Source organism: Vulpes vulpes, chromosome 9 (genome assembly GCF_048418805.1).
Source record: "Vulpes vulpes isolate BD-2025 chromosome 9, VulVul3, whole genome shotgun sequence".
Classification (NCBI taxonomy): domain Eukaryota; kingdom Metazoa; phylum Chordata; class Mammalia; order Carnivora; family Canidae; genus Vulpes; species Vulpes vulpes.
In genome coordinates this window covers 85,379,617-85,400,889 of record NC_132788.1, presented here as the reverse complement: position 1 = coordinate 85,400,889, position 21,273 = coordinate 85,379,617, and the positions used below count along the sequence as shown (strand labels likewise).

Sequence of the window (21,273 nt, the reverse complement as noted above, 5' to 3'; positions counted from 1 at the left end):
TCCTAGAGGAACCTTTCCTTCGTGGCTTGTTGGATCTTTGGTCTCTATATCCTCCAGGCAATGACTAGGAACCTTAGGGGACACCTGAGGGGTTTCCAAGGTCCAGCAGGGGATGGGAGAAGGAAGGATTCTTCAGGGCAAGAATGTGGCAACTATTGACATGAGTATAGGTCTACAACCTATAAGAGCCAGATGTGATTCTGAACTTAGAGAGTTTCCCATTTTAGAAAGGTATTATGGTGTGTACACCACAGATTATGTAACATCCCCAAGTGGGGTCTGGAGCTGCCTTACATGATCAAATGCATTGACATTTCTGCTGTGCAATGTATGAATATCCACAGTAAATGGGACAAAAGCTATAAAAAGCTTCATCTCTGTTCAGATTAAGTGTTGGTTGCCACATGAAGAAAGATTCGGTTTCCATGTTTTTCTTGGATTTCAGAATTGCAGATAAGGGATGGCAGGCCTCCATTCCCAGTTTCCTCTCTCCTGCCTTGGGGTGGGGGATTGGGGGGCATCTTAAGGAAGAGTTTGTTCTTCCAAGGGGGAAGAGAGGCATATAGATGGGTGTGGTCTTATGGCTCTCTCGTGACTATTAGGGGCAAGTCCTGATTTTGATTTAATAATTGTTAAATTATAAAAATAATACCTTACCACTTTAAAACAAATCTAACAAGGGCACCTGGGTGGCCCAGCAGTTACACGTCTGCCTTTGGCTCTGGGCGTGATCCTGGGGTCCTGGGATCGAGTCCTGCATCAGGCTTCCCACAAGGAGCCTGCTTCTCCCTCTGCTATGTCTCTGACTCTCTCTGTGTCTCTCATGAGTAAATAAATAAAATATTTAATAAAATAAATACATAAAACAAAATACGTTTTAAAAAATACACTTATATATACATATGTATAAATGGAGAGGCCCCTACAGCTGGTTTATTGATATTTCGTTTGTTTTTACATAAATGGGGTCATGCTGGACATTACTGGTGCCCACCCCGCATCCCCTGCTCGCTCTTTTCACTTACCTCTATGTCTTGGGCCTCTTACAGATCAGAAGCCACAGATCCCCCAGGTTCCTATAATGGAGATGCAGAGGCCCCCAGAGAAAGGGGGGGATACAGAGAGGGTGGACTTCTTTGTAGAAGAATCTTTGCTAAATCCCTCATAAAGGATCTCTGAATTTTAAGAAATTCTTGGGCCCCTCCAGAAACAGGCTACTTAATTACAGGGTGGTTATCTTCTCCCCAAATTCTCCCTTCCTAGAGTCCTTGAGGCTTTTTTTAGGGGAGAAGTTTCTAAGGTCACTTGGAAGAAAAGCTTCCTCTGTCATTTAAATACCTTTCAGAAATGCTGGATGAAACAAAATTAAATAGTCTGGCTTCCGCTCCAGCCCCAACACAAGCAGGCGGCTGACTGGGAAGGAGCAACAACATGCTCAGAAAGCAGCCAGGGATGGGGCCCGGGATTCTGAGACTGCCTTGGATGCTGGGGATGGTGTACACTTGACAGTCTGGGCAGGAGCTTCTGGTCTTTTTTTTTTTTTTTTACCATTGACTAGTGAGCTGCCCCCCCAGGGTCTTTGCCTGATGCTAATGTCCTTCCCAGATCCCTTTACTGACAGCTGCCCACCCTCGCCCCACCTACTGTGAGTACTTGCTGCTGAGGAAACACACCTGCCCTCACAACAGGAGATGCCTGAGAGGTTGCCTATCCTCTTACTCTCACCTCCTGGGGTTGCCAGACAAAATACAGGATGCCTAGCTAAATTTAATTTCAGACAATGAATACTCTCTTAGCAGAAGGATATGCCATTCTTCGTTTATCTGAAATTCAAATTTAAGTGGGCAACTGTATCTTTATTTGCTAAATCTGGCAACCCTACAGTTGGCAGTCAATGACTGGGGAGGAGTATGATGAAGGCTTGGCCCCTTTATGTCCAAGGCTGGAAGCTTGCTGGTATCATTTATGCCCCAGGGTTCCTGTGGGATCAGCCTGAGGCCGGGTGTCAGTTGAACCCCCAACTTTGCTTAGCTTCTTTCCCTGCCTATCCTGCTTTCCTCCTCCTCCATGAGAGCTGTCCCCAATAAATTACTTCCACAAGGATCTCTGTCTCATGCTTGGCCTCTGGGGACTCAAAAAACATGCCTGCTTTTTCAGTTTCCTGCTTGGAGATGATGCTCTGAGTTGCCTCCAAGAGCAACTTCCAGCCTTGTCATCCCATGGGTTCTGGGGCTTCTTTCCACCTTAGACAAATGACTTATCCTCTTTCAACTCTTTTTTTTTTTTTTCATCTGTGAAAGGCAATAATGTGACATTGCAGGGTAAATGGGATAATGTGAGCAACCTATCTGGCAATTGGCAAGTCTCCCTAAATGGAAACAACAGCTGTCATTCCATAGCTTTTAGCTTCTGGTCATTTTCACTCCCTTTGTCCTACCTTCTCAATCTGCTGACATGAGTGGATAGGATTCCCATGAGTCTGATGGAGATTTGTGGCTGTAATCCTACTGGGGCCTCTCTCTTGCCTGTTCCTTCTGAAGTTGTAAAAGCACCTTGGTTTTAGCAAAAGCCATTTGGCACCAGTTCACAAGGCAGGGAGGGGGAAAGCTGAGCACAGCAGGGGGAGGAAGCATGGGCTCAGCTCTTTTCTGGGCTGCCATTTCTTCCAGGAACATAAAATACTCTCAGATCTGCCCCCAACAACTTCACTCAGAAGTGTGAGAAACACAGCGTCCGGAATGGACATCTTGAGCCAAATGACTCCTCCAGTGCAATCCCAGGCAACTTTTAAAAAGACAGAGGCAGGTTCGTGTGTTATGATTTGCAGTGACGTTAAGATATATTGTGAAGAAGGGGCAGACACCCGGGTGGCTCAGTGGTTGAGCGACTGCCTTTGGCTCAGGTCGTGATTTAGGGTCCCAGGATTGAGTCCTGCATCAGGCTCCCCGCAGGGAGCCTGCTTCTCCCTCTGCCTGTGTCTCTGCCTCTCTCATGAATAAATGAATAAAATCTTTGGGGGGGAAAAAAGAATAAGCGAAAGCATCCCCTACCTTATCTCTGGAAGGACAACTTAACAAAGTTGAATCAGTGAGTGCCCCTGGGGAGAAAGGCTGCCTGGGTGAGGGGTGGGAGGGAGACTTACTTTTCATTGCTTGTCCCTTTATACTATTTGAAATGTATGCCATATGCCAACAGTCTCCATTAAGAAAATAAATACAAAATTTTTGAAGATTTTATTTATTTATTCATGAGAGACACACAGAGAAAGAAAGAGAAACAGAGACACAGGCAGAGGGAGAAGCAGGCTCCATGCAGGGAGCCTGACGTGGGACTCGATTCCAGGACCCCAGGATCAAGCCCTGGGCCGAAGGCAGGCGCTAAACCACTGAGCCACCCAGGGATCCCCAGAAAATAAATACAATTTAACCGGAAAACAAAAGAAAAGCAGCTCATGTCTTTATCACTCAAAGCTATCTCTTTTATTCTAAACTCCAAATTAATGAGGCAGCACTGAGAAAATTCAGGCAGCTCGGAAGGCACTTCATTTTCAGGGTTTGGTGCAGCAAAGTGAAAAATTATCCAAGTTCTTTGAAGTCTAAAATACATGAGCCGCTCTGGTTTTACTGGGCTGCAGGATGGGTTTGCCAGGTGGCTGGTTTGGGGGGACCCTCTCCCATCTCAGAGTGTTTCCTGAGCCAGAGACTTTACACCAACTATTTTGTCCTCACCACACTGAGGTAGGTCCTACTAATTTCTCATGTGACAGATGAGGAGGATGAATAAGTGGCAGAGGATGTATCTGAAGCGAGCTTTGGCAGTTTCTAATATATGTGCTGCCGAAGCGAGCACAGTTTTGGCAGTTTCTAAAACCCAACCTCTTTTTTTTTTTTTTTTTTAACTCAACCTCTTTTAAGAAAAAAAAAGTGCCACTGTCTGTGGGGTCTGTGCTGATTTCCCCTACCTCTCCCCGAATCTGGAACAAGTCCTGTCTCCTCCGAGGAGCGAAGGAGGGAAGCAGAGTTGCAGGACCACAGAACACGACTATAGCCAAGGGCTGAAGTTGCAGGAAAGTGGAATTTTGAGAAAAGACCCAAGAGAGAAGGTCCCAGCTGACTCGGGCTCATGCTTGCCTGCTCGGGGCAGCGCTCTGCCCCCAACCCAGGCCCAGTCAGCACATGCATCTATGAACTGCTGCATTCCCTAGACATGTGGTGAGTGCCAGGCACTGGAATACAATGGTGAGCCAACAGACAGGGCTCCATCCTCATGGTGCTTCCATGCACTTTTGGCAGCTCCAGCTCCTCTCCCGCACACACCCCTGACTCATGCCACGCAACAGTATGGTGCGGTATGGGGAGCACCGTCTAGAGTCAGACTGCCTGCTCCACCACTGACAACTGGGATCTTGGGCAAGTAACAGCTTCTTGTGCCTCAGTCTCCACCTCTGTAAAATGGGCATGATCGTAGTAATAGCCACCTTGGGATTGTGCAGGGTTGCACGAGATGACATATGAAAACCTTTTTTTTTTTTCATAGTGCCTGGCCCAAAGAAAGTACTTGATCAGTATTAGCTGTGTTGTGCCGAGATTGCGAATCCAAGAAACCACCAAGGAGCCGACACCGATGCAAGGGCACGAGGGTTTATTAGCAAGCTCGAGCTTGGGTCCAAGTATACCCGACACAGCAGAGCACGGACTTGGACCCCGAGGGGGGTTCCAGCTGGGTTTTTATGGGCTGGTCTAGGGGATTTTCAGAAGGGGTGGAGGAATTTCTTAAGCTCTGTTTTCATTCTGATATGGGACTTTCTGTCAAGGGTGTTCTGCGGTTTTTTCCTGTAAAGTTCAGCTCTTATTCACAGGGGCCTGAGATGGCTGTACTTGTGCTAACGCTAAACTTGAGGTGGAATGGCCTTGATTTTCTCGGCCTCTATAGCTGCTCTTATCATCATCATCATCATCATCATCATCATCATCATCATTCTACACAAATACTATCTTTCACGAATACAGGGCCCTGTCTTCTTGTTCTCCGCTGTGCTCCCAGTACCTAGCACATAATAGGGGCTCAGCATGAATAAATGCATAAAGGAAACCTGGCTTACGTTTGAATATATTGACCATCTGGATCTTAGGTCAAGCCAGACAGATGACCTACTTTGTGCTGGGAGCCACAAGGGACATTAAGAGTGGCTGCGGTCCTTGGGACGCTTGACAGAAGATGCTCAGCAGAAGAGATGCTACCTATAAAGCTGAATGAACGGATGGATGGATGGATGGATGGATGGAGGGACCATGAAGCGAGCTCCTGGAGTCCCCAACCCCGCGCTCACATTTGCTCATGGAGCTATCCCTGGAGTGGACACCAGGGGGCACTGAGCTCGGTCAGTCTCAGCTCCCGATGGGGGATTCACGCCCACGTCCTTAGGAGGACGCCGCGCGGTGACGTCATATCCGCGCCTACCCGTCACGCTTCCGGAAGTGGAGGCCCCCCCCCATCCCCTCCCCAAGAAAACAACAACAGACAGGAGCCGAACGTAAATATCCCCGGAGTTTCTTGGGTCTGCGGTCTGGCGTCTGCGGAGGAGCTCCAGGCTCCGGCGGATCGTTGCAGCGAGTAGAAGTCAGGAGGCGCCAGGTCAGTCCGACCGACAAGCGGGGACGCCGAAGCCCATAGCAGGGCGGCTTTTGGTCGGGCGTGAGCTCAGTCGGCCACGCCGGTGACGCGCGGCCGTGCGCGCCAGGTGCGCATGCGCAAGGTGAGCCCGACGGCGGGCGGCGCGCGGCCAGCGGAGGCACCTGTCCGCCGCCCAGGAGGCCGCGCGCGGGGCGCTGGCGGGGTCGTGTCCGCGGGCACCTGCCCCACGGGGTCTCGGCAGCAGGAGGTGGCTGCGACGGGTGTGCAGAGCGCATGCGCCCGGCGCCAGGTGGGCGCTACGTAAATGGCGACCGTTAGCCGACACAGGTTGAAAACCACTGAAGTGCCCAACAGTAGGGGACTGAGCTTTTTTTTTCTTTTTTTTTTTTTGATGATGAATTTGGTCCAAAACTTCTATGATATTGAGTGTGTACCGTGCGGTGCGCTTGTAGGTTCCTGGGAAGCCGTAGTGAGCGAGACAGAGCCCCGTGTGCTGCAGGAGCGGACGTTCTGGGGCGGGGGCGGGGCGGGGGTACGGACGGGAGTGAGTGCACCGCGTGGTTGTGTCGCGAGGTGGTAAGTGCTGGGGGAAGGGCTAGAACCGGGCCCGCCGGACCACGCCGCGGGGAGGAGGCTGGGGGCCCTGTGCCCCGCCCCCTCCCCCCCCCCCCCCGAGTGATCCCAGCCAGCGGGGAGGCCGGGAGCAGCGCGGAGGCCGGAGGGGGCGCTCAGCTGTGCGGAGAGCCCCGCAGGGCCCGAGGGCCTCGGGGTTTACTCTGAGTTAGAAGGACCGTTGCAAAGTTTTGGCTTTTTTTATTATTCATGGGAGAGAGAGAGAGAGGCAGAGACACAGCAGAGGGAGAAGCAGGCTCCATGCAGGGAGCCCGGCGTGGGACTCGATCCCGGATCTCCAGGATCAGGCCCTGGGCTGCAGGCAGATGCTCAACCGCTGCGCCACCCGGGCTGCCCCCATTGCAAGGTTTTTGAGCAGAGGAACGGCCCGGGCTTGACTAGGTTGTGACCTCTGGCGGCTGTAGCGACTAGATGGGGGCGGAGGGAGGTTGGTGGGAGGAGGTGGAAGCAGGGACGCGTACTACCAATGGGTCACTTAACGGGCATCCCCGCAGCCGTTACAGGGACGGTGACCCGAGCTGGGGCAGTGCTTTCGCGGCTGTGAGCCTTGGCAGGTTTGCCGGGCTGTGCGCAGAGCCCTCAGCCATCCTCTAACCCCAGGACAGCCTGCAGGGAGCGATACTGTCTCTGCGTCTGGGCCTCCGGCGGACGTGGAGGGGACTGCTCGGTAAACACGTGTCCCTTAAGTCTTTTTTTTTTTTTTTTTTTTTGTAACGGAAAGATTTACCGTTTTAGGGACGCCTGGGTCGCTCAATGATTGAGCCTCTGCCTTTGGCTCAGGTCGTGACCCGGAGGTCGGGGGATCGAGTCCCGCATCGGGCTCCTCGCAGGGAGCCTACTTCTCCCTCTGCCTGTGTCTGTCTCTGTGTCACGAATAGATAAATAAAATATTTATTTATTTATTTATTCATTCATTCATTCATTCATTCATTCATGATAGACACAGAGAGAGAGAGCCAGAGACACAGGCAGAGGAGAAGCAGGCTCCACGGCCGGAGCCAGACGCGCGAATCGTTCCCGGGACTCCAGGATCAGGTCCTGGGCCAAAGGCAAGCGCTACATCGCTGAGCCACCTAGGGATCCCTAAATAAAATGTTTAAAATAAAAAGACTTACTATTTTGTTTAAGTGTACAGTCCTTTGGCATTAAGTATCCTAACGCTGCTGGGCAACCATTGTGACCGTCCAGAATACGCCACAAGTCTTGATTGTTACTAGCATCCTGAGCCCCAGGCCCAATCTCAATCTCTTACCTCAGGCAGCCAACTCCACCAAGGCTGACCGTAAATCTTAAAAAAAAAAAAAAAAAACACCTATCCTGTGCCAGACAATGGATGAAGTGATGGAGCATCCTGTTCTCCCCACCCTCCCTTCTAGTCAGGAAGGGCTCTAATGATTGGAAAAGAATCATCAGGTGCTTACTTCTGCAGTCTTGAGACCAAAGATACCCTTGAACATATAGGCTTAGTACTTCTCACCATTCAGTAGGTGTTACTGAATGCCTACTCTCTGCCAGACACAGTAACTGTTTGTGGTGTTTTTTGTTTTTGTTTTTGTTTTTGTTTTTTACTGTTCATGTTTTTAAGTGGATGCTTGGATGTAGCTCCTTGACCCTGACTTTTTTTTTTTTTTTTTTTTTTAGATATTTTTTATATATTCATGAGCGGCATAGAGAGAGGGGCAGAGACACAGGCAGAGAGAGAAGCAGGCTCCATGCAGGGAGCCTGACATGGGACTTGATCCCGGGACTCAAGGATCATGCCCTGGGCCGACGGCGGCGCTAAACCACTGGGCCACCAGGGCTGCCTGACTGACTTTTCATTTTCTCTGAGGATATCATCTAGGAGTGGTTGGAACGGGGCCTGATGCAGAGGTTTTGTAAATGCTGGTTTACAGCTCTGTGACCTTGGCTAGGTCCCTTTCCCTGGTTGGACCTCAATTTCCTGGTTGCTTTAGTGAGGAACTAGATATAGAACAAATAGACAATATTAAGCGATTGCATAACAAGGGAATCTAACTTAGAACAAGGAGTCAAAAAGAAGGCTTTCTTGAGCAGGTGAAATTCTTGGAAGAGGTGCACTTTAAGCTAAAATTCAAAGGATGAGTAGGGACTCTCCAGAGAGAGAGTGAGGTAGGAGTGGAGCCAATGACGGGCATTCTCCACAGGGGGATCAGCATATTCTGAATTCTTGAAAGATCTAGCTCTACTAGAAATGACATTGAAGGCACCTGGGTGGCTCAGTCCATTAAGTGTCCACCTTGTGCTCAGGTCATGATCCTAGGGTCCTGGGATTGAGCCCCACATCAGGCTCCCTGTTCCGTGGAGGAGCCTACTTCTCCCTCTCCCTCTGCCCCTGCTTGTGTTCTCTGTCTCTCATGAATAAATAAGATCTGGGAAGGAAAAAAAAAAAAAAAAGGAAATGGCAATGAGCACCCATTCTAGGAATTCCTCTTCTCAAACCCCTTGCTCAGTCTTTTGTGGGGGCTACCAAACAGCTTTTTGTAGACCTGGCCTTCAGACAGAGAACAGGCATGGGATGGCATAGCAGAACTACCACCTCTCATTCACTTGTTCATGGTCTGTGTTGACAGAATAAATGAGATCCTGGATTTTATAACTATACTTTTTTTTTTTTTTTTTTTGGTATTAGGAGGCATCATAGAGTGATTTTTGAGGGGGCTTAGGAGTGGCTAGAATCTGTGTGCCCTTGGGCAAGTATTCCTTTGCCATGCCTCACTGCCTTCAAAAAGGAGGCGGGGAGTGGGAATATAGCCTTTACTTCATGGGATCGTTTTGAAGACTTAAGACCCTTTAAGGCATGTGAAGTGTTTAGCAAAGAGCCGGGTACTTAGGAAAAATGTTCATTGAGATTATGTTTTTAGAATTTAAGAGTACAACAGTCTGGCATATATAAAATTTAGAAACTTTCATTGTGTCTGTATGGGTAAATTTGATTTGACCAGGGGGATCCCTGGGTGGCTCAGCAGTTTAGCGCTGCCTTCTGCCCTGGGTGTGATCCTGGGCTTCCTCATGGGGCCTGCTTCTCCCTCTGTCTGTGTCTCTGCCTCTCTCTCTCTCTCTCTCTCTCTCTCTCTCATGAATGGATAAATAAAATCTTTTAAAAAAAATTTGACCAGAATTAGATGATTTACTGTACTAGAAGTTCTTTTAAAAACCAAATGGGTCGGGATCCCTGGGTGGCGCAGCGGCTTGGCGCCTGCCTTTGGCCCAGGGCGCCATCTTGGAGACCCGGGATCGAATCCCACGTCGGGCTCCGGGTGCATGGAGCCTGCTTCTCCCTCTGCCTGTGTCTCTGCCTCTCTCTCTCTCTCTCTGTGTGTGTGACTATCATAAATAAATAAAAATTTAAAAAAAAAAAGATGCAGTGTTTAAAAAAAAAAAACAAAAAACCAAATGGGTCAAGGGACACCTGGGTGGCTTGGCAGTTGAGCATCTGCCTTTGGCTCAGGGTGTGATCCAGGGATGGAATCCCACATCAGGCTCCCCTCAGGGAGCCTGCTTCTCCCTCTGCCTATGTCTCTGCATCTCTCTCTGTGTCTCTCATGAATAAATAAGTAAAAATCTTAAAACAACAACAACCAAATGGGTAAAAAAATAAGAACAAACAAGGGGCAACTGACTGATTCAGTCCAAGGAACATGTGACTCTTGATGTCAGAGTCATGAGTTCGAGCCCCATGTTGGGTGCAGAGATTACTTAAATAAATCAACTTAAAAGAAAAAATGCATTGGGTTGTGTTTCCTGGCTGGCTTAGTTGGTAGAGCATGCAGCATTTGATCTCAGGGTTGTGAGTTGAAGCTGCACACTGGGTGTAGAGCTTACTTTTAAAAAATTCCAAATGGGTCAATTTCTCATTTAAAAAATCAGTAAAAAAATAGGCTGTACTTTGCTAATTTCTAGCCCTCTTGACAATCTCTAGATGTGGTCAGCTTTGGACAAGATGCCAGCTCCAGCCACCACATATGAAAGAATAGTTTACAGAAATCCCTCTGAGCACCACTATATGAAAGTCTGCCTGTAAGTTCAGTCTCCTGAATTCTATTTTCGATTACTTTTTATAAATCTGAATAGTATGAATTTAATAATTTTTTTTTCTTTTTAATGTTTTTACAGAGAATTTGAAGATCATGGGGTTGGATTGAATGTTGCACAGTTTAAACAGCTGCTTATTTCAGCCTTAAAGGACCTGTTTGGGGAGGTATGAACCATTGATAGATTGACCACTCCTAAGATCTTTCTAAGAAATACTAAAACAGGGGTGCCTGGGTGGTTCAGTTGGTTGGGTGTCTGCTTCAGCTCAGGTTGTGATCCCAGGGTCCTGGGATTGAGCCCCAAGTTGGGCTCCCTGCTCAGCGGAGAACCTGCTTCTCCCTCTGCCTGTCATTCCCCCTGCTGGGCTGTCTATCTTTCAAATAAATAAAATCTTTAAAAAAGAAAAAAAAAAGGAAGTACTAAAACAATGCTTTTCCAAGTAATTGTTTTAAAACCATATTTGAAATTGCCAAAGCAGACTCCAGGATGCAATTCTGAGTAGATTTGTTCTGATATGCCTTCTATTTGACCAGGAACGTGTTACACAGATGTTTTAGTGTAGTTCTACTCACAGTATGGTCCAGACTAGCAACCTGAAGGCAGTTCTTTGGTCTGGTTTTGTTTTTAAGATTTTATTTATTTATTTAGGAAGAGAGAGTGTATGAGAAGGGGGTGGGTAGCAGGGGCAGAGGGAGAAGGGGAGAGAGAACCCCAAGCAGACTCCATGCTGAGTGTGGAGCCCAGTGTGGGGCTTAATCTCATGACTCCAAGATCACAGCTAGAAATTAAGAGTCGGGCACTTAACTGACTGAACTACCCTGGCCCCCTATGCAAACAGTTTGTTGTCTGTTGTGAAGATTTGTGACTCACACCAGAATCAGCACACCACTTCCTTTGCTTAGAAATTGTCCTTAGGCAGAAATCGAGCTGAATTATCAGAAGAGCATTCAGCTGTTGACCTCAGGGTTGTGAGTTTGAGCCCCACATTGGTGTACTAAAAAAAAATAAGTAAATAAACTTAAAAAAAAAATTAAGCTGGGCAGCCGAGTGGCTCAGCGGTTTAGCGCTGCCTTCAGCCCAGGGCATGATCCTGGAGACCTGGGATTGAGTCCCACGTGAGGCTCCCTGCATGGAGCCTGCTTCTCCCTCTGCCTGTGTCTCTGCCTCTCTCTCTTTTTTGTGTCTCTCATGGATAAATAAATAAATAAAATCTTTAAAAAAAAAAAACTAAGCTGAACTAAATATGCTTAGTGATATTGTTGATTTACATTGTGATACAGCCTCTTATTTTGTCGCAGATCAGCACATTGAGGAGTCCTGTTTTAGCATTTACTTGAAAATAAGTAGAATTTTAGGAGGGAACAAAGATGATTCAGGAAATTATTTCCTGACTCATACGTTTTATCAAATCAGGAAATTATTTCCTGATTCGTATGTTTTATCAAATCAAAATCTGGTAAGCATCACATTAAACACATACTCCACAACAGGCTCAGTTAAGAGAATGAAAATCCAGATTACAAATGGGAAAACTGGTTGCAAACTACATATCTAAAATATAAAAAGAATGCTCAGAACTCAATTGTAAAAAAACAAAACATTCCAGTTAGAAAATGAGTAAAAGGCACAAATAGACATTTCACTAAAAGGATGTTCTGTTGGCAAAGGAGCATGTGAATGAAAAGATATTCAACATTATTGGCCATTAGGGAAATGCACATTAAAAACACAGTGAGGTACAGACAACAATCACAACAACAGCAAAATACAATGAGGGGGCTCCTGGCTGGCTGGTTGGTGGATCATGTGACTCTTGGGCCCTTGATCTCTTGGGTTGTGAGTTTGAGCTCCCTGCTCAGCGGAGAACCTGCTTCTCCCTCTGCCTGTCATTCCTCCTGCTGGGCTGTCTATCTTTCAAATAAATAAAATCTTTTAAAAAGGAAAAAAAAAAAAGGAAGTACTAAAACAATGCTTTTCCAAGTAATTGTTTTAAAACCATATTTGAAATTTGAGTTTGAGCCCCACATTGGATGTCTAAATTACTTAAAAATAAAATCTTTAAAAAACGAGTAAATAAAAAATAAAAACACAGTGAACTAGCACTACATACCTAGCAGGACAACTGAAATTAAAAAATAATGATAACGCTAAATGCTGGCAAGGATGCAAAGAAACTGGATCACTAGTGGAATGTAAAATGGCACAGCCACTTTGGAACACCATTTGACAGTTTCTAAAAACAACTAGACATGCATCTACTGTTACTACCCAGCAGTTACCCACCTGGGCATTTGTCCCAAAGAAGTAGAAACTTAGGTTCAACAAAACTTGTATATGAGTATTCATAGCAGCTTTATTTGTTGTTTTGTTTTGTTTTGTTTTGAAGATTTATTTATTTATTCATGATAGACTTAGAGAGAGAGAGGCAGAGGCACAGGAGGAGGGAGAAGCAGGCTCCATGCCGGGAGCCCAATGTGGGACATGATCCTGGAGTCCCGGGACTCTAGGATCGCACCCTGGGCCAAAGGCAGGTGCTAAACTGCTGAGCCACCCAGGGATCCCCTAGCAGCTTTATTTGTAAGAGCCCAAAAGAAATAAGCCGTATGTTCTACAGTGAGTAAATAAAGAACATTCATGATCTATTCATACAATAGAATATACTCAATAATAAAAAGGAACAAACTATAGATACAGATAATAACAATCTCCAGAGAATTATGCTAAGTGAAAAAGTTAGTCCCCAAAGGTAACATTCTGAAGGATACCATTTGTATAGTGCACCTGAAATAACATAATTCTATAATCTGGAGAAAGATCCGTGGTTAGAGATTGGGGAGGAGTGGGTGTGACTATAAACACACAGAAGGAGAGAGCCGTGTGGTGATGGTATAATTCTTTCTCTTGATTGTGGTGGTGGTTGCATGAAACTCCCTATGTGGTAGAATTGCATAGAACTACACGTGCGCACACACAAATGCACCAACAAATATTGAGTGCATGTATAACTGGTAAAATCTGAATGAACTCTGGTTTATCAATTTTAGGTTTTGGGCTTGATATTATATTACTAGGGGAGGCTTCATGAAGGGTGCGTAGAACCTTCACATAAATTTCTTTGCAGCTTCCTGAGACTCTGATTTTTTAAAATAGAAAGTTTAAGAAAATAGCATGTACCTTCTCAGTGTCAGGTATAAAACCTGGTTCCTGAGGATGTGGCTGTAAACAGGCAGGGGCTCTGCCTCATAGATGAATGAATGGTCTTGATTATTTTAGTAGAATACTATGTTGAGGGGCAGCCCGGGTGGCTCAGCAGTTTAGCATCGCCTTCAGTCCAGGTCATGATCCTGGAGACCCAGGATCGAGTCCCATGTCAGGCTTCCTGCATGAAGCCTGCTTCTCCCTCTGCCTGTGTCTCTGCCTCTCTCTCTCTCTCTGTGTGTCTCTCATGAATAAATAAATAAAATCTTAAAAAAAAAAAAAAAAAAAAAACCCATGTTGAGGGCACCTGGATGCCTCAGTCAAGTGTCTGCCTTCAGCTCAGGTCGTGATCTCAAGGTCCTGGGATCAAGTCCCATGTTGGGTTCCCTGCTCTGTGGGGAGCCTGCATCTCCCTCTGCCAATCTCTCTCTCTCATAAATAAATAAAATCTTTAAGAAATCTTGTTGAACAATTAATGGCAAGAATGATGAGTATTCTAAGAGAGGAGGTGTATGGTTCCTGTATGTGAAGGAGCATAGCAAACAATTGAGCTTAATCTTGGGGATCAGGAATGGAACTTTCTATTTTTAACCCTGAGATCAAAAAGTCTCATGCTCTACAACTGAGCCAGCCAGGTGCCCCCAGGGATGGGACAACTTAAAAAATGACTTAACAGGGCAGCCTGGGTGGCTCAGCGGTTTAGCGCCGCCTTCAGCCCAGGGCGTGACCCCGGGGTCCCGGGATCGAGTCCCGCATCGGGCTCCTTGCGTGGAGCCTGCTCCTCCCTCTGCCTGTGTCTCTGCCTCTCTCTCTCTCTGCCTCTCTCTGTCTCATGAATAAATAAATAAAATTAAAAAAAAAAAAAATGACTTAACAGTGAAGAGTCATTAACAATATGAAGAGCTACAGGAAGAACATTCCAGACAGGGGGAATTGTAAATAAGCAGGCTCAGGACTATAGCACCACTAATAAAATATTGCTTTTTTGGAGGAGAAAAGCAGTTAACAAGATTAGTTATTAGACTTTAAGAATAGTGATGATAGGAGGCGCCCTGCTGGCTCAGTCAGTACAGCATGTGACTCTTGATCTCAGGATTGTGAGTTTGGGCCCCACACTGGGTCTAGAGATTATTTTTAAAAATAAAGAATAGTGATAATAATGGTCTGCTAATAGTATTATTCCATACTTAGGTTGCTGCAGCCTTACCTTTGGACGTCCTAACCTATGAAGAGAAGACCTTGTCAGCCATCTTGAGGATATGTAGCAGGTATGACAGACACAGGCACATTTGTAGTACAACAGGGCAGAGAGACAATGGAGAAATAAAGCAAAACTGCTCTTCTCTGAGTATGAGAAGAGTTTTGCTCTGAGCAGCGTTTGGAAATTTAAACTGGGAAGGATGAATATTTATCTACCAGGAACTTAAACTATCCAGAGCAAAACTCTTTGCTTACAACTGTAGGGTTTCCCAATTGATGGTCATGGGTGCAAACTCAAAAATGTGTATTTTATTTTATTTTATTTAAGATTTTATTTATTCATGAGGGACAGAAAGAGGCAGAGGGAGAAGCAGGCTCCATAAAGTTTTCTCAGGGTACCTGGGTGGCTCAGTGGTTGAGTGTCTGCCTTCGGCTCAGGTCGTGATCTCAGGGTCCGGGGATCAAGTCCCACATTGGGCTCCCTGTGAGGAGCCTGCTTCTCCCTCTGCCTGTGTCTCTGCCTCTCTTTCTGTGTCTCTCATGAACAAATAAAATCTTTAAAAAAAAAAAAATAAAGTTTCCTCATTTAGTGCTCACTTTGGCAGTACATATACTCAAGTTTCCTCATTTAGATTAGGTTTTCTGGACCTAATTTAACTATCTGGACTATCACAGAAATACCAGGGAGATGTCACAGACAAATCTTTATGCATTCTTGATCTCTCTACAGTGGTCTTGTCAAATTGTGGAGCTCTTTGACTCTATTGGGATCCTATAAAGGCAAGAAATGTGCTTTCAGAGTGATTCAGGTAAAGACTCTTCCTTCACATATTCCAAACAAGGCTGAGTAGGGATCAAACTGCTTTTTCTTAAGACTTATTTATTTGAGAGAGTTTGCAAGCGCATGTCGCGAGCAGAGGAGAGGGGGAAGGAAAGAATCTCAAGCAGACTCCTCTGAGCATGGAGCCCAAAGCAGGGCTCATGTCCCATTTTTGTGCTTGCAAAAATCTAGTATGGCTAACATCCAACTAGGGGCGGCGGGGAGGAATAAGGACTACGTTCTGGAAAAGTGAGAGAAAGCACTTAGATTTTAGATTGTATGGGACATGTTTGGGGGTGAAACTTGGAACTCTTGTGGAAAGGTCTTGTCTTTTCATTTGTTGCTTAATGCCTAGTGCCTTAAATATTAGAACACTATGAACTTACTATGACCACTTGTGTATCTAAGGCTACCTCTAGGGATGCTCTTTAAAATGTCACTGCATCGGCTTTGCTTACCCTTTAAAACTAAGCAAGTTTCTCTGCACCCTGTGTTTCAGTGCAGTTTTCTCCCCTTATGTCCTTAACTTTTTTCCTTCTCTTACAGGTTTCTCCATTTCTCCTCGCCTTATCTGGTAATAGTAGGGAACTAGTATTGGATTGAGAAGTCTTCAATTTCAGAAATACACCGCCACTCTCAAAAGCACTTTTTTGGTGACAATATGATGTTTGAAGACTGAAGCAGTCTAAAGCTCCAACTGCTGAAATTTGATGGTGCTGAAGATGTTCCCAGTAATTTCCCGCCATCGTCTCTGGTGGGGTGGGCTTCAGAGGAGCATCTGCCCGAGCCAGCCAGTGCTGAGCAGGCAATGTATCAAGCAGATGCACGTCCGAGTGGGAGACCGCGCTGAACTCAGCAGGGCCTTCACGCAGAGGGACGTGGCTGCCTTCTCAGAATTAACAGGGGATGTCAATCCTTTGCATTTAAACGAAGATTTTGCCAAACACACCAAGTTTGGAAAGAGAATTGTACATGGAGTTTTGGTCAATGGACTTATTTCAGCACTCCTGGGAACTAAAATGCCAGGGCCAGGCTGTGTATTACTTTCACAGGAAATTAGCTTTCCAGCCCCTTTATATGTTGGAGAAGTTGTCTTAGCTTCTGCAGAGGTAAAAAAGCTAAAGAGGTTTGTTGCTGTTATTGCAGTGTCATGTTTTGTAACAGAAAGTAAGAAGACGGTTATGGAAGGCTGGGTTAAAGTTATGGTCCCAGAAACTCCCAAATCCTGAAACGTGGTCCAAGATGCATGTTCAAGTGCCAGTGGTACTGTTGGTGAAGAGCCTCTGGGGAAGTTAGGGATTGCTGCCTTTCACCAGGGGATGCCTTGTAGACCTCAAAGCCCGATTGGGGGCAGGGGTGGAAGCAAGGAGCTGGGTGTACAAAGGTTCACTGTCTGATTTGGCTTTATGCTTCACACAGACTTGAGTATATTCATCATCTGTCTAGGTTTTTAAAATTGAAAAAAATACCAGGAAGGTTATTTAGCTGAAGGTTCTAATTTTCAGATTTCACGTCTAGTTAGATCTGCATTTTGATAATACAAACCTGCTTCTGGGCAGAATAAGTTCATTGCTGAATTTATAACTAGCAGTTAATTATTGAAAGCAACCACAGAAGCCAGGCCATCTTGAGCACCTACCTTCTACCAGGCAGTGTTCTTAGAGCCTGTTCAGCAGTTTCTGGCTCAGAGTTTATTGTAATTTGTTACTGCTCACACCACAATGGCACCTTGTTGCATCCTCAGTGGCATTTGCCTTTCACATGGTTTTCCATGGAGAAGGGCTATATATGCACATTTGGACTCATTCATGTAAACTCTCTCAATCTCATGTATAAAACAGGGATAACAACACCTACCACACAGGATTGTTGGAGAGGCTAGGTACAAATAGCTAAGCACAAAGTCCAACCTGTAAAGTAGTTAACTGCTGTCGTCTCTTCTCCCCTGTGGATGAAGTTACAGGTTTTCCTGAGTTTAAAGCAAACTGGCTCACAATTAAACATAACAGACTAATTTTCATGATGTTGGTCCATTTAAGCCTGAAATAGAGTTTGAGTGAGAAGTTTCTATTTTACTAATTCAGATTATTTTCTCTCTCCCTTGAAAACACTGGATTCTCCCCTTTACGAATAATACATATGTCAATTGTAAGATATTTTAAATAAAAAGTATAAGGAACCCTGTAGAGGCCAGGTTCTTAAGAACCAAGAGGTATCGAAAAATCAATCCATATCCACAAAAAAAATTTGGGTACTGAAGAGGAAATGCACTTAATGTGTTCATACTGAGTGGTCATCTCCAACATAGCCAACACAAGGTAATCTATAACAACATCTGCTCTCTGGCTTTACATGGTGGTTCTGATTACAGCTGGGTGCTTTTATCAGGAAGATAAATCAAGTGTCATTGGTGGGATCAGCCCCCATTTCCTGGGAAAAGGTTTTTCCTCCTGGTGGATCAGTAATTAGATTTTTTTTTTTTTAAACAACAAAGGAATAAATTAAGCAGATTATTAGAAAAAAATCATCCTAGTCACTAGAGGGCAGTGATGTCTATAAATAGTATTTTTAAACTGTTTAACGTACCATACTCCAGTTGGTGATGGTGAGAAGAAAATATGAAAATCAATATGAGAAGCAAGAGTGCCATCCTCATAAGTTTCAGAATGGGCAGTTGTGTGGGCTCAGGTGCACCAGAAGAAGACTTACTTATAGGGGGAAGGCTATGGAAGCTAAGATTTTGATACAATATTGAAAAACTACAGACTCAAAGCCAAGACTGACTTTTCCTGTAGAACTCCTTCTCTGGAACTAGTAGCACTCTTGAAGTGTAGGTCCATAAATGTGATTATTAATACTAGTAGCAACCATTTTTTCACTGTTTGTGAGCCAATCCCCCCCACCCCCTTTTAAGATATTTTAGAGAGTGCGAGTAGGAGGAGGAGCAGATATTTTAGAGGAGTGCGAGTAGAAGGAGAGAGAATCTAACAGACTCAGGACACTTGGGTGACTCAGTGGTTGAGCACCTGCCTTCGGCCCAGGGCATAATCCTGGAGACCTGGGATCGAGTCTCACATCGGGCTCCCTGCATGCTTCTCTCTGCCTACGTCTCTGCCTCTGTGTGTGTGTGTCTCTCCTGAATAAATAAATAAAATCTTAAAAAAAAAGATCTTAAAAAATCTAACAGACTGCACTGAGCATGGAGCCCATTGCAGGGCTCAATCTCGTGACCCTGAGATCATGACCTGAGCTGAAGCTGAAACCATGGTTGGACACAGCTGACTGAGCCATCCAGGTGCTCCATTTTCTTTTTTTATTTAAGATTTTATTTTTAGGGGATCCCTGGGTGGCTCAGCGGTTTAGCGCCTGCCTTCGGCCCAGGGCGTGATCCTGGAGTCCTGGGATCAGGTCCCACATCAGGTTCCCTGCATGGAGCCTGCTTGTGTCTCTGCCTCTCTCTCTCTCTGTTGTGTCTCATGAATAAATCTTAAAAAAAAAAAAAAAAAAAGATTTTATTTTTAAGTCATCTCTACACCCAATGTGGGGCTTAACCTTAAGAGCCCTGAGATCTGAGAGTCACATGCTCAACCAGCTGAGTCAGCCAGTTGGCCCAATGAGCCAGTTTTCTACATTAACTCTAATCCTTGAAAACTTTGTGAATTAAAGTTAATGTCCCATTTTATAGCCAAGGAAATAGACATGCTGTGTGACTTGCCCAAGGCTGTACAACTAGTATGTGGTAGAGCTGGGATGTAAATGGGGACCCACCTGGCTCCAGAGCATTTCTTTTTTCCATCTCCATGTGGGTCTTAAAATGTTCTCATTACTGAAGCACTGTCAGTTTCTGTAATAGTATCTTGTTATGTGGCATTACAGTATTCAGAACCACCATTCTATAAAATTCTTTTTTTTTTTTAAGATTTTGCAAACTGTAGTTTTTATTTATTTTTAAAAGAGTTTATTTATTCATGAGAGACACAGAGAGAGGCAGAAACACAGGCAGAAGGAGAAGCAGGCTCCCTGCAGGGGGAGCCTGATGCGGGGCTGGATCCCAGGACTCAGGGATCATGGCCTGAGCCAAAGGCAGATGTTCAACCACTGAACCACTCACGCACCCCTATAAAATTCTTTTTATATTCATATTCAGAATGTGCTAGACCTTACTCCCTGCTACAGTTGTAGCATTTTACTATATATTATTACTTCATGGCTTCCACCCATAACCATCACCTACCCTTTATCTCAGTTGACGTTCAGTGATTATTTGTCTTTAGAGCAGAATTACTGAAAGGGTTATTCTAAAAAGTGAGAAGTTATGTGTAGGCCAAGTATGATGGGGAAAGGTGGAATGTCAGATCTGGCTGGTCACTGACTTAGTGTAATTCAAAAGTAGCTCCTCAATATGAGCATTTTCATTTTGTAAATGGTCCCTGAGTGCCATGGTATTCTTTGATCTCCATAAATCAATAAAAAGAATACAGAAATAGACAAGAAAGGATGCTGCTCTATAAATGAGGACTTCTTATTTGTACTCAGAGATTCTCAAACCACTCCTGCTTTAACAGCTGGCTAGAAGAGAAACTGGCTGGTTGTTGTGTTCATGTTGAGCCCTGTAGCAGATGCCAAAAAGAATGCAGTTCTTCTATTGAAAGCATGGGTGACCCTCAAATTAGGAAATTGTGTCCAGGATATTTGAGAGGGGGCCTTGATTGTACTAGCTTATAGGTGGAAGTGAGTACAAAAGTACTAAAATAGCAGGCCAAACTGTACTAGCACTTTCCACATAGGGGCATTGTAAGACTGCAATTTTTGTAATGTTTGATTGCTACAGAAAGATATACCCATCTTAAGCAATTTCAGCCTAATGTACTGGAAAATTGCTTAACAGATTTTTATATTCTATTAGAAACATTTCCATATTGGTGAGATGCCACTCATTTCTTTCTCTGAGCAGCAAATCTTGAGTAGCAGCAGGAAGAAAGCCTCACCACAGCCACCATTCATCTTGTGGACCTGACTTGCGTATTCATCTAGAAAAGGAAGAAATTGCTAAATGCAGGCTGGTACCCTCTTAGGTAACCACAGGTTTTCATTTGGTGCTGCATTATTAGTCATTTTTCTTTTATGTTCTTAGAGTGTGATTCAGAGACCAATTTACTCCCAAAGAAAATTGCTATTAAATTATAACTATTAAGTTTTTATACTAAAACATACTCTAGCAAGGGTTGACTGTCACTCTGAGCAGCTGTGCCACTCTGAATGCTTCATGTGTTGGCATAATTTATTAACTGGCTCTATCTGAGCAGAGTGAGAGTGCTGGGAAATTACTCTTGGGGTGCACTTCAGTATCTCCCAGGTCCCAGATGTTTCATTCTTTGTTCTTGGCTGTCTTCATTTGGATTACAAACACAGCAGAGACAGGAATTCTCAAACTCTTCAGAGAAATTTTGGGTTGGGGTAAAGTCAAGTACAACAAACCAAGTTCAGAATCCTAAGAGAACCCAAGACTGATGTTGACACTACATAAATAGAACAGGATTAATAGGAGACCCCACAAACAGTCAATTTCTAGGCCACAATCAATTTCTAGGGTGGCTTTTAGCTGTATATGACCTTATAAACCCTGGACAAAATTCCTCTGTGATGCAATGGCAAATATCAAAGGGAAAGAAAAATGATCAAATGTGAATTTGATCAAATTTTGTTTTCTGTCCACATCATGAATATTTGAAGAA

At 44.9% G+C, this 21,273-nt stretch overlaps 2 protein-coding genes across 8 annotated transcripts; both read left to right on the top strand.

Annotated features, from left to right (window-relative positions):
• Positions 1-4,032: 4,032 nt before the first annotated feature.
• RPP14 (ribonuclease P/MRP subunit p14) lies at positions 4,033-20,033 on the top strand. Of its 7 annotated transcripts, none has more exons than XM_025985708.2 (6): positions 4,033-5,634; positions 10,208-10,305; positions 10,402-10,486; positions 14,710-14,786; positions 15,449-15,527; positions 16,085-20,033. In XM_025985708.2, exons 2-6 carry the CDS (start codon positions 10,208-10,210, stop codon positions 16,139-16,141), a joined length of 396 nt encoding a protein of 131 aa, XP_025841493.1. In that variant the 5' UTR covers positions 4,033-5,634; the 3' UTR covers positions 16,142-20,033. The 7 variants fall into 7 exon arrangements, with proteins under 7 accessions (XP_025841493.1, XP_025841498.1, XP_025841505.2 ...); XM_025985713.2 differs by having other exon boundaries at positions 5,463-5,755; XM_025985720.2 differs by lacking the exon at positions 4,033-5,634 and adding an exon at positions 5,731-5,923.
• HTD2 (hydroxyacyl-thioester dehydratase type 2) lies at positions 16,249-20,033 on the top strand. The gene has a single exon (XM_025985760.2). The coding sequence runs from the start codon at positions 16,249-16,251 to the stop codon at positions 16,765-16,767; it is 519 nt and encodes a 172-aa protein (XP_025841545.1). The 3' UTR covers positions 16,768-20,033.
• Positions 20,034-21,273: the final 1,240 nt, after the last annotated feature.